At 36.6% G+C, this 12,385-nt stretch overlaps 1 protein-coding gene across 12 annotated transcripts in view; it reads left to right on the top strand.

Annotated features, from left to right (window-relative positions):
• Positions 1 to 12,385, top strand: part of LOC479817 (ATP-binding cassette sub-family A member 3-like) — a 136,050-nt gene that overhangs the window by 7,328 nt on the left and 116,337 nt on the right. For 10 of the 12 annotated variants that reach the window (XM_038540111.1, XM_038540110.1, XM_038540106.1 and 7 more), the window contains exons 2-5: positions 938 to 1,006; positions 1,364 to 1,628; positions 4,483 to 4,610; positions 6,554 to 6,701. In XM_038540111.1, the coding sequence (XP_038396039.1) occupies positions 947 to 1,006; positions 1,364 to 1,628; positions 4,483 to 4,610; positions 6,554 to 6,701 (601 nt within the window). In that variant the 5' untranslated portion in view covers positions 938 to 946. Of the gene's footprint in view, positions 1 to 100; positions 219 to 937; positions 1,007 to 1,363; positions 1,629 to 4,482; positions 4,611 to 6,553; positions 6,702 to 12,385 lie in introns of all 12 variants that reach the window. The other 2 variants (XM_038540102.1, XM_038540109.1) reach the window with 2 other exon arrangements.

Below are 12,385 nucleotides of genomic sequence, written 5' to 3'. Positions count from 1 at the left end.
TAAGTGTAAGGACTGCCAGATAATTATATGCAGAAAATAGGAATAGCTGTCTCCCCAGGATGTTATTTTTTTCCTGAGAGGATTTATTTTCTTATATCAGTCACCTGTAGGCATTTGCAATATGGGATACCTTCATCTGGTATCAAAGATTGAAATTTGAAATTGAGCTGCAATTCCTGGGAAGGCCAATCTCCTCCATAGTCATCATTATTTATAAGGTGAGGTTTAAAAATAATGTCTCCCCTTTCTGGCCCTGAATTTTAGCTCTCTCCCTGGTAGCTGCAAGAATTTAAGTCAAGTTTTCAAGATCACACAGACAGTAGTAGAGCTGGGAATTGATAGATAGTCCACTTCAGATTCTGGATTATTAATAGCCTACAATGCGGCCCATACCATGAAGGAAGGGTTTTATTTGTTATGTTTCCTATTATACACCTACACTTAATATGTCACTTAATAAAAGTTCAGCATGTATTTGTGAAATATAAGAATGAATCTGTTCCCACTAGCAATGTTATTAATGGAGGTACTTTCAATCTTGCTAATTGTTGAGTGGCATTTTGGGTTTATAGCTGTGATGTCATTTTCCATACCATTTTGTCTTTTTGCTGATGGTAATTATTTTTTTGTATTATTTTTTAAATTAGTGTTTTTGATAATAATTGGAAAAGGTCAGATTTACCTGGAAACTTGCATCAATAACTTACTGATATTTGTTTTGTGCTTGAAGTTTTATATATACTAGAAACTCAGGAATACCAAGTAAGGATATAGGGATAAAAATCTCAAATATTTCAAATGCTTATTGTTTCTTTTTGTCATCCCTTACGCTTGATTAGAAAATGAAACAATTTAAATTTAAGTAAATTACTTGTCTAAAATTTACATTTTGTTATAAACTTAATTTATTTTTGTAAAATCTTTACTCCCTCCATAGAGCTGAAGAATGGATTTCTCATGGTTTTACAAATTTATGGCTCTTCTGTGGAAGAATTTTATTTTAAAAGTAAGTTGAGCTATCTATAAGATTTTTTGCAATAGCTAAGAGACCACAGTGGAAAATGTCTTACAGCCTGATCCCTGCATTTCAATTTATATTGTTATATTCTTCTCAATTCTATGGCTGGGGTTATCTCTTCCAAATATGAAGAGTCCTTACAGAGTGAAATAATAGCAGAATGACATGTAGAAAGGAATGAAAAGATGGTCCAGGAAATTACTGCTATTATAGAGTGAAGCTGTTCTTTTTTGTTATCTATATATCTTCTCTTAAGAAGTGTTGTTAATATAAAACAATTAAGCGTTTGCAGAGTTAATGGACTCATAGGACAATTAACATAATCTTTTTGTTTCCATCTCCTAGAGACGACGATTGATGGCATTATTTATGGAATTCGTCCTAACATTAATATTTGCTGGTACACTTTTGTTAACACGCAAGCTTTTGATTATAAGGAACTATGGGCCTTTCAATTACTCTCTTCAGCCTGTTGATGAGTTGCCTGCATTCCTTGAAGTGCCCATGATTTTTCCTGGTGCATGGGAACTGGCTTTTGTGCCTTCCAAAAGTGTTGTGGTGAAGGGTATCGTTGAACTTGTGAAAAGGGATTTACAGTATAATTTCTCAGGTTAGAAATAGAAGTTTTTTTAAAAAAATGTATTATTAAATTGAGTTTCAGTGAAGACATATGTATAACCTTTTAATTGGGCATTTATCTGCCAACTAAAGATTGTAGGATATATCCTTATTACCAGATAGTAACCTCCTAGGTATACTATTATAGATTTTGTTAAACTTGAGAGTTAAATTCATATAAAGTGTTTTCTCCTAGAGACTAAAACAAGTAGCAATATTTAAAAATTATATGATCAATTTATATTATTTTAGGTTATTATCCAATTCTATGATACTGTGTTCCTCGTTTCTCATTGTGCTTCTTAAACCTGGGTAAGTATAACCCCAGTGCTATATGATGGTGTGCCAGAGGAACATAGAGGCACACAGCATAAGCATGAGCTTATGTGTATCCAAAGAGGCTTAAGTTTTCTTCTGGATAGTTGTTAGAATACTGACAGAGTGACTTGATTCCATCAAAGTCTGGTTTTGAGCTTCTTCGTGAGGACTGTATTTTAGTTTTGTCTTTACAACTGCAGCTTACCCCTTGTCCTAGGGTGTGGCTCTTCTAGTGTGTCAGCTGCAAAGCTGGAGTATTTATGAAGGCTCCACTACCTTTGTGGGGCTTGAACTCTATTCTTTGGTTCATCAATATTGTCCACCTACTGAAATCCCTGCTTAGCAGTGTAGCCTGCCACCTGCTGTTATTTTCTTGGTTTCATGGCTTGAACCTAGGCATCATCAGTTAAGGGGTTGGCTGGTGACTAGGGGTTGACTTACAAGTCAATTTTCCACTTCTCTGCTGTTTTCTTCTCTCTGGAACTTTTCAAGTTCTAGCCATTTTGACAGCCCAAACTCTCACCTTTTTTCTTCAGCTCAGTAAGTCTGCAGCTTTCTGCAAACACTTTCAGGCAAAATATCAGGGTGAATATAGCACTTACCCTGTGCTTCTCCCTTTTTCAAGGTTTGCAGCTTTGTAGTTATTCATTGTAGCATTATTTACAATTAACCAACATATAGTAGCAACCAAAGTGTCCATCAACAGATGGACACATAGAGAAAATGTGATTATTCAGTCATAAAAAAGAAGGAAATCCTGTCATTTGTAACAATATGTATGTTTGGAGGACATCATGCTAAGTGAAATAAGCTGGACACAGAAAGATGCTGTATAATCTCACTTATATGTGTTATCTAAAAATGTTGAGCTCACAGAAGCAGAGAGTAGAATCATGGTTTCAGAAAAAAAAGAATCATAGTTTCATGGTTTCTGGAGCTGGGGATGGGTGGGGAAAATGGGGAGTTATTGGTCAAGTTGTATGAACTTTCAGTTATAAAGACAAATAAGTCCTGGCAATCTAATGTACATGGTGACTATAGTTAACAATACTGTATATTAAATGTATTCAGAGACTAGATCTTGTAGTGTTCTCAAATAAAAAAGATGGTAACTATGTAAGGTGATAGATGTGTTAATTAACCTGATTTTGGTAATCATTTCATAATATATGCATATATTAAAACATGTTGTGTACCTTAAAATCATGTTATACAACCTACATATGTATACTTTTAATTTGTGAGTGATACCTCAATAACTCTGGGCAGATAATTTTAAAGGTAAAATAAGTGGTAACTGTGTGGTCATGGATACATTAATTAGCTTGATTGTGGCAGTCATTTTATAGTGTACACATACATCAAACCATCATGTTTTGCACCTTAAATACACACAATTTTTATATGTCATGAACTTCAATAAAGCTGGGGAAAAATAAAGTCACCCCAGATAATAAATGAAAATAAATAAATAATAAACTTCCCTGCAGTTCCATTTTCTGAGAAATCTAGGCAAACACATGTTTTAGCCTCATAAAGTCCTCACAAATCTCTCCTCCCTTTATCTCTCATACTCCTGCTTGAGTAGTAAATACCTTCCTTGAAGCTTACCACTACAGCGTGGCAATTACAAAGCGTCATGGAGATTTCCCACAACATTTAGTGGTTAAGGGAAAGAGATTGGGAGGTTTCCTGAGACATAAAGGATGCATGGGTGGCACGGATGACAGTGGTTATGCTCAGATGCGGAAGTCGGGGTTACCCGCCCCAAAGTGTGCCTGACTACCTGCTTGTACACACTTCACTTCGTTCACAGCGTACTTTCAATATTAGGTTCTATTTCCAGCTGTGTTCCTATGTTGTTTTGTTTTGTTATGTTTAATGTAGACTTTGTTTTTCCAGCTTTAATCATTTGAATTCTCTTAAGGACTTTGTTTCCTCTTGCTTCTGCTCATTTTGTGTAGGTGCAAATCTGATTCCAGTCCCTGAAATCCTACTTACAGCTTTGTCCCTGCTGTAATATCCCAGCTGTGCCCACCCTGAGAAAAGTGCAGCATAGTTGGGATTTCCCAACTATAGAAAAAATAATGATTATGACACATAATCACCTCAAATATTAAACTTGTGAAGTTTCATTCTTCAACTTCTGAGGATTTTTTATTCATATATTAAAGATTCCCATCTTCTAGGACTTTGAATAGATTGCATGGATCAATTTTGTTATTTCCTTCCAAGGTGGAACTTTAAAAACACATTGGAAATATCCCTCTTCCTTAGTTTATTTCAGTATGCAGTTATTATAATAATTATATTTTAAACTTGTGATAAAAGTTTTAAAACTCTTAAACATTTTATGTACTCCTAATATCCATTTTTGTTATGCCAATGTTTGAGCAACAATGTTTTATAATTTATATTTTGATAGACTTTCACCCATGTAAATCATTTCCCCATCCTATAGATAGAAAAGGCAGTCAGATACTTTGCCTTTATGTGGGCAACTCACATTCGATTTTTTCTCTCTACAGTTCAAGGCTTTTCTTCAGAAAGAAAATTTGAAGAGTATGTTAAGCAAGAGAATAACTCTAAAAAAGTGTTGGTTGGTATTATTTTTGACCACAAGTTCCAAAATAGTAATGATCCCCTGCCATTTAAGGTAAGAAGGTTTTATGTAGAACCTCGTAAGTGTACTTCCAGTTTCTGAGGCTTAATCAAGTAGAGGCATAATTATTTCATTCATTAAGTCAGGAGACTGCAGCTTACCCAAAACCATGCTGCTTGTACATAGTAGAGCAGAGATTTTTTTTCTTAAGATTTTATTTATTCATGAGAGACGCAGAGAGAGAGAGAGGCAGAGACACAGGCAGAGGGAGAAGCAGGCTCCATGTAGGGAGCCTGACGTGGGATTCGATCCCAGGTCTTCAGGATCACACCCTGGGCTGAAGGCGGCACTAAACCGCTGAGCTACCCAGGCTGCCTGTAGAGCAGAGATTTAAATCCAAATCTAGCTAATCTCTGTGTCTGTGCATCTATATAGCCAGAGCTTTATGTTGATGGGGAAAGAATTAAATTCACCACATACTAGGTTTAGTTCTTATAGATCAGAAGCATAGGAGACGTTGACCTTTACCACTGTATCTGATAAGGCAGCTGCCTCCGGCTCTGTGCGTGATAGTGAAGTAAATGCACATTTCACAGGTCAAAAGACCTGAGGTATTAAAGCATGTAACACAACATGAAAAGGTTCCTCTTTCTTTTGGCTGAATCTCATCATTTTTCTCCAAAATCTAAATCTAGAAAACAGTGCTAAGGTTAGTCAAGCAGAATCAGAATTAGGATATAGGCGGACTCTGAGGAAGATTCTAATAACAACTTCCAAGAAAGTGAGACGAGCACTGTGCTTTGAACTTGGCGTCCTTGGTGTTGAGGGAAATAACCAGAATATGGTACAGATGATTGCATGAAGCGATAATTCTACATTTAAGATACAGATGGTTGTCAATGGAATGAAGAAGTAAGGAAAACCACTGTGTCATAAGTAGAGTTGTAGGTATCTTTCCATTCAGTCCCATCATTCCCTCCCTCCTTTCACATATATAAAATTCCCTCAAGTTACTGATTCAGTGTAAGTGATGCTGATGTAGGCTCATCAGTGTATATATAGAGCCTGGTCAACATGTTTTTGGTAGTTTCAAACTTCACCTATTATGCCTTGTACAACCTCCCTACTGCCTTGCTACTTGGCTCACTCTTACCTTTAATACTGTTACTGTGACTCACTGTACAGTGGCTCTCCTAACCACACCCACCCCTTTGATCCTTCATACTCCCATAAATGCCCTGTACATATTACTATCACTGAATTTTCTATGATGTAAATATATATGTTGTCTCAACTAGAATTTGAGCTCCTTGAGGAACAGGTGATGCTTCTTAATCCTTGAACATGCAATAAGTGACTAAAGCTTTTGTCTTGATAACTAAGCATATTAATATTTACCTAGTTTATGACCTCTGCCTGCCCCTCTTGATATTACCGATTTCTCTGGTCTGACCCCTGCCCCTAGTTAGCTGCTAGACCATTTGCTGTCTTGTAAAGCTACTTAGGCCCAGCATGATTTACCTTGAAGTTTACTTAGTTCTCTAGAATTAGTATTATCTTTTTATTTAATAATGAAATTATGCAGTATTTCATATTTATACTTTATCACATTTCTCCTCTTTCCTCATGTGGGATTCTTTCTTATGTTACAATCACTTTTAGGAGAGCAAGAAATTTTCCTCTTGGAATACTTGACTGACATAATGGAAAGAGAAATTAGCAATACCTTTTGGTATATTTCATTTCAGTATGCATGCCAGCTATCTATTTTGGGGGGAAAATATTGGCAGTGGTGTGCAAGTTGCCACTGTGTTTGCTTACCGCAGACCCACAGTAGCCACACAACAAGTCTGCTCCATTGGCTGGTGTTCAGAATCTACTTAGTGCTTGACAGTCTGCCTCAGAATCACACGTGCAATTTTTCTTTAGCTTCCTTTTGTTTCTCATTCTTGCTTAATTATTTTTTTCATTTACAGATTTCTTTTTGCTCTTTATAGGTAAAATATTCTCTGCGTTTTAGTGGTTTTCAGAGGAACAAGTATGTGAGTTTCTTCCGAACTGGAGGCTGGGAAACAGGTGTTCTCTTTCCAACTTTTCCTTCTTTGGGACCCAGAAGTGAACGTAATTCAAATGGGGGGCCACCTGGTGAGCAGATCTTTAGTCATTCTTATTTTAATATCCCAGTCTTATGGTAAGAGCCATCACATATTTATACCTGTATTTCTTCAACCTGGTGATGAAAATTAAAGTTAATTTTTAACTTGCTGTGCTGCTGGTGATTTCTTTATTTAAAATTTTCAGTGTTCCAAAACTTGTGTAAAATTTCTATACATTGGAACAGTGTATTTTTATCTTTTCCTGGTCAGTGTATACCTTATATTTTCATGTAGGTTCACTTGTGAAATTTTTATTTTAATGACTAACATATATATTTCCAGATACTGACAGAGTCTGATCCATTATAACTGTATACTATTCTTTTGGGTTGATGAATAGTTTTTAATATAGCTATAGCAATTTAAAATTTATTATGCAGACTATCATTAAAACATCTTTGAAAGGAAGCTTTGCTTTCATTAACAATAATTCCCATTTACCTTGAGAAAATCACTCAATAAGAAAAACAAGCTATAACCAATTTATCATAAATCATAGAAATTTGAAATAACCTACAAGTTAAATATGCTAAAAGAATAACAAAAGTACAAAATTTAATTTGACAGAGCTATGACATTTACTCTGTTAGGTATTGAAATTGTTTTGTATAGAATTTAAAAAGGAATCTTAAGTCTTTTCCCATGTATATAATACATTATGAAATTTGCCTGGATTATTACTTTATAAGGGTTAGACTGGTGAAAAACTTAGAAAGTTGGATAATGCTAAGAGCTGCCAGGGATATATAAATGCACTGCAGGAGGGAGGCTGAATAAGCTGATATAGACATTCTGGGTGGGGGGCAGTCTGTCAGTGGCAGCTTTATTAGTTTGTTTGGGTGGCTATAACAAAATACATACCACACACTGGGTAGCTTATAAGCAACAGAAATTTATTTCTTACTTCTGGAGACTGTGAAGTCCAAGATCAAGGCACCAGCATGGTTATTCTCTGGTAAGGGCCCTCTTCCTGGTTCCTAGCCTGTGCTTTCAAACATAGTTTGGTTTGCTAGAGAGGTCTCTGGAGCCTGTTTTGTAAGGTCCTAATTCCATTTATGAGAGCTGCACGATTTTAGCACCACTCACAGGCCCCACCCCCCCATCACCTTTTAGGGGTTAGGATTTCAACATGTGGATTTTGGGGAACATGGACATTCAGACCTAGTAGTAGCCAAATTAACAATATGTTCTTGGGTAGAAATCCTAAACTTTTTTTGTGGATCCATAAGAAAGCTCCTGGCAATGCTGGTTGTGGTGGCAAGGAGTAGGAGGCAGCATCAGAGCAGTGGATTAAGAAAACTGGACTAGATGTAGCAGCATCTTGCAGGGAACTAAGCTAGTAGTTTATTATATAATTTCATTAACATAAAGTATATGCAAATGAAAAACCAGTGGGAAATTTAGAAGAAAATATAGAAACACAAAAGTACTCATCAAACATATTAGAAATGTTGCCAATGGGTAGGAAAGAGGGGCAAGGAAAATAGGAATATAAGAAAATAAATAAAGTAGATTAAGGGTCATGAACCATTTATTGGGTCATGAATTGAGGAGTTGATTAATTCAGCTCTCTGTACTTGAAGCTGATAATCCATGTGTGTGTATATAAGCACACTTAAATATTTATATAGCATGAAATGAAAATTAAAAATGTTAATAGATTAGGTTTATTCCTAGGTATCTTATGCTTTTGGGTGCAATTGTAAATGGGATTGACTCCTTAATTTCTCTTTCTTCAGTCTCATTGTTAGTGTATAGAAATGCCATTGATTTCTGGGCATTGATTTTGTATCCTGCCACGCTACCAAATTGCTGTATGAGTTCTAGCAATCTTGGGGTGGAGGCTTTTGGGTTTTCTATGTAGAGTATCATGTCATCGATGAAGAGGGAGAGTTTGACTTCTTCTTTGCCAATTTGAATGCCTTTAATGTCTTTTTGTGGTCTGATTGCTGAGGCTAGGACTTCCAGTACTATGTTGAATAGCAGTGGAGAGAGTGGACATCCCTGTCTTGTTCCTGATCTTAGGGGAAAGGCTCCCAGTGCTTCCCCATTGAGAATGATATTTGCTGTGGGCATAAGATACCTAGGAATAAACCTAACCAAAGAGGTAAAGGATCTATACCCTAAAAACTATAGAACACTTCTGAAAGAAATTGAGGAAGACACAAAGAGATGGAAAAATATTCCATGCTCATGGATTGGCAGAATTAATATTGTGAAAATGTCAATGTTACCCAGGGCAATTTACACGTTTAATGAAATCCCTATCAAAATACCACGGACTTTCTTCAGAGAGTTAGAACAAATTATTTTAAGATTTGTGTGGAATCAGAAAAGACCCCGAATAGCCAGGGGAATTTTAAAAAAGAAAACCATAGCTGGGGGCATCACAATGCCAGATTTCAGGTTGTACTACAAAGCTGTGGTCATCAAGACAGTGTGGTACTGGCACAAAAACAGACACATAGATCAAAGGAACAGAATAGAGAACCCAGAAGTGGACTCTCAACTTTATGGTCAACTAATATTCAATAAAGGAGGAAAGACTATCCACTGGAAGAAAGACAGTCTATTCAATAAATGGTGCTGGAAAATTGGACATCCACATGCAGAAGAATGAAACTAGACCGCTCCTTGCACCATACACAAAGATAAACTCAAAATGGATGAAAGATCTAAATGTGAGACAAGATTCCATCAAAATCCTAGAGGAGAACACAGGCAACACCCTTTTTGAAATTGGCCACAGTAACTTCCTGCAAGATACATCCACGAAGGCAAAAGAAACAAAAGCAAAAATGAACTATTGGGACTTCATCAAGATAAGAAGCTTTTGCACAGCAAAGGATACAGTCAACAAAACTAAAAGACAACCTACAGAATGGGAGAAGATATTTGCAAATGACCTATCAGATAAAGGGCTAGTTTCCAAGATCTATAAAGAACTTCTTAAACTCAACACCAAAGAAACAAACAATCCAATCATGAAATGGGCAAAAGACATGAACAGAAATCTCACAGAGGAAGACATAGACATGGCCAACACGCACATGAGAAAATGCTCCGCATCACTTGCCATCAGGGAAATACAAATCAAAACCACAATGAGATACCACCTCACACCAGTGAGAATGGGGAAAATTAACAAGGCAGGAAACAACAAATGTTGGAGAGGATATGGAGAAAGGGGAATCCTCTTACACTGTTGGTGGGAATGTGAACTGGTGCAACCACTCTGGAAAACTGTGTGGAGGTTCCTCAAACAGTTAAAAATAGACCTGCCCGTATGACCCAGCAATTGCACTGTTGGGGATTTACCCCAAAGATTCAGATGCAATGAAATGCCGGGACACCTGCACCCCGGTGTTTCTAGCAGCAATGTCCACAATAGCCAAACTGTGGAAGGAGCCTCGGTGTCCATCAAAAGATGAATGGATAAAGAAGATGTGGTTTATGTATACAATGGAATATTACTCAGCCATTAGAAACGACAAATACCCACCATTTGCTTCAACGTGGATGGAACTGGAGGGTATTATGCTGAGTGAAGTAAGTCAATCGGAGAAGGACAGTGTATGTTCTCATTCATTTGGGGAATATAAATAATAGTGAAAGGGAATATAAGGGAAGGGAGAAGAAATGTGTGGGAAATATCAGAAAGGGAGACAGAACACCCCCTCAGTTTCCTAACTCTGGGAAACGAACAAGGGGTGGTGGAAGGGGAGGAGAGCGGGGGGTGGGGGTGAGTAGGTGACGGGCATTGAGGGGGACACTTGACGGGATGAGCACTGGGTGTTATTCTGTATGTTGGTAAACTGAACACCAATAAAAAATTAATTTATTAAAAAAATGTTAATAGACTAGTTGATTAAAGGCTCTAATCCCTATTTTTGTTGAATTACTTGCTTGTCTCTATAAACTCTTTTCCTTAATATAACCTTAATTTCTTAATTTATACAGTAGTTCTAAACAGGAAAGCAATTTTTATTTATATAATAGATATTTTTACTGCATGTTCTTCCTCACTCTGGCATAGCAACAGCTAAAATTTTTGAGTCTTTAACTCTTATTCCAAAGTACTGTGAGACAGGTTTGATTACATCAATTCCACAGGTAAAGTACCTGGGGCTCGCACAGAGATTGTGTAAAGTGTGCTAAGGGCTAAATAACCCATAAATATTGCAGTTGTAAATTAAATGCAGTATGTATGAAATCAACACTGAACTTGGTGTGTTACCAAGAACAATTAAAAATACATTTAATTTATGTATACATGAATCTCTGTGTCCTCACTAAAAACATTCATGCTCTTCTACAGTCAGTAAGGGACTTTGAGAAATAAATAAATCATCTTGAATTAAAGTCTTATCAATACTTCTCTCTGAAGGAATATTGGGGCAGACTATAGGCTTCCATGGATAGCTGTATGGGGAGCCTGTGCTTGGAAGTTGACCTTGTCCCAATGAAAATAAATGTTCTTTAAGGTAGTGCTCCTCTGGTGAAGGTCCTGGGTGTTTGTTTGTTTGTTTGTTTGTTTTGCTTTGTTTTTTTAATTTTCAAGTCATTGTAAACTAGTACTTTTATAAAACATTGAGAATGAAAAACAATAAAATGCAAATTATATATCATGAAGGCATTTTAGAGTTTTGAATGCAAGGAAGCTTTGATGAACTGAATTCCAGAGAGGAACGGGCCCTTTTTACATAAAGAGCTTCTGTGGCTTCTGTACCTGGAAGCAAGTACCTAACCTGGGCATGAATTGAGCTGAACATAGATATACTTTGTAGAGATCAGGAAAAAGCAGCTGTGCATTTCCCAGTGGTGTGGGCTGGCAGAGTGGGTGTTTCAGCTGCCCCCTAACTTTGGGATGTTTATTCAGCTGCCAGCAGTGGAGGTAAACTAGGAAGCAGAATTTGTACAATTTGACAGCATTTGTATTGTGGAAACCAGATGAAACGGAATCCCAAAGTAAACCAGAGCTCTGTTAGTGAAACTATAGCCCAAGCTTGTCCTACATGAGACCCTAACAAAGTACACATGTCCATCATCCATGGCACAGTAGAAAGGAGAATTGGGCAGAAAGGTAAAAGGTACCATTTGAAAACAGAAGTGAACTGAATTTAAAGTTGAGGCCCAAATTCGACTCAACTAAACTCTTGGAATTTAAATGATCAGCTCCTCCCTTTGGCTCTATGACAAAGGAAAGAGCTAGCATCTTTAAGAAAATAGAACAAACATTATACAGTTAAGTGTCCACTGTTCCTTTCATAACAATTTCTGGCACAAGATCCAAAATTATAGGATATGCAAAGGAATAGGAAAATGTTACCTAAAATTAAAAGAAAAAAAGTCAATATAAATAAATGGACAGATAAGCCAGATACTGAAATTAGCAGACAAGGAATTTAAAACAATTTTATGAGTATTTTCATGTAATGACATCAAAATGATATACTGTGGTATAATGTGATAAAGAGGGCATTTTAGCTCTGTGGTATCCTTCTCCAAAACTTTTAACTCTAGTCTATTAGTGGAAAAACATTGTACAAACCTAAGCTGTAGGACATCCTCCAAAGTACATGCCTAAGATTCTCAAAAACTCTCAAGGTCATGAAAATCAAGAAAGGATGAGAAAGTTTCATAGGTCAGAGGAGACTATGGAGACATGACAAC

This window comes from Canis lupus, chromosome 6 (genome assembly GCF_011100685.1).
Source record: "Canis lupus familiaris isolate Mischka breed German Shepherd chromosome 6, alternate assembly UU_Cfam_GSD_1.0, whole genome shotgun sequence".
In the NCBI taxonomy this organism is placed as follows: domain Eukaryota; kingdom Metazoa; phylum Chordata; class Mammalia; order Carnivora; family Canidae; genus Canis; species Canis lupus.
This window is presented reverse-complemented; position numbering and strand designations above follow the sequence as displayed.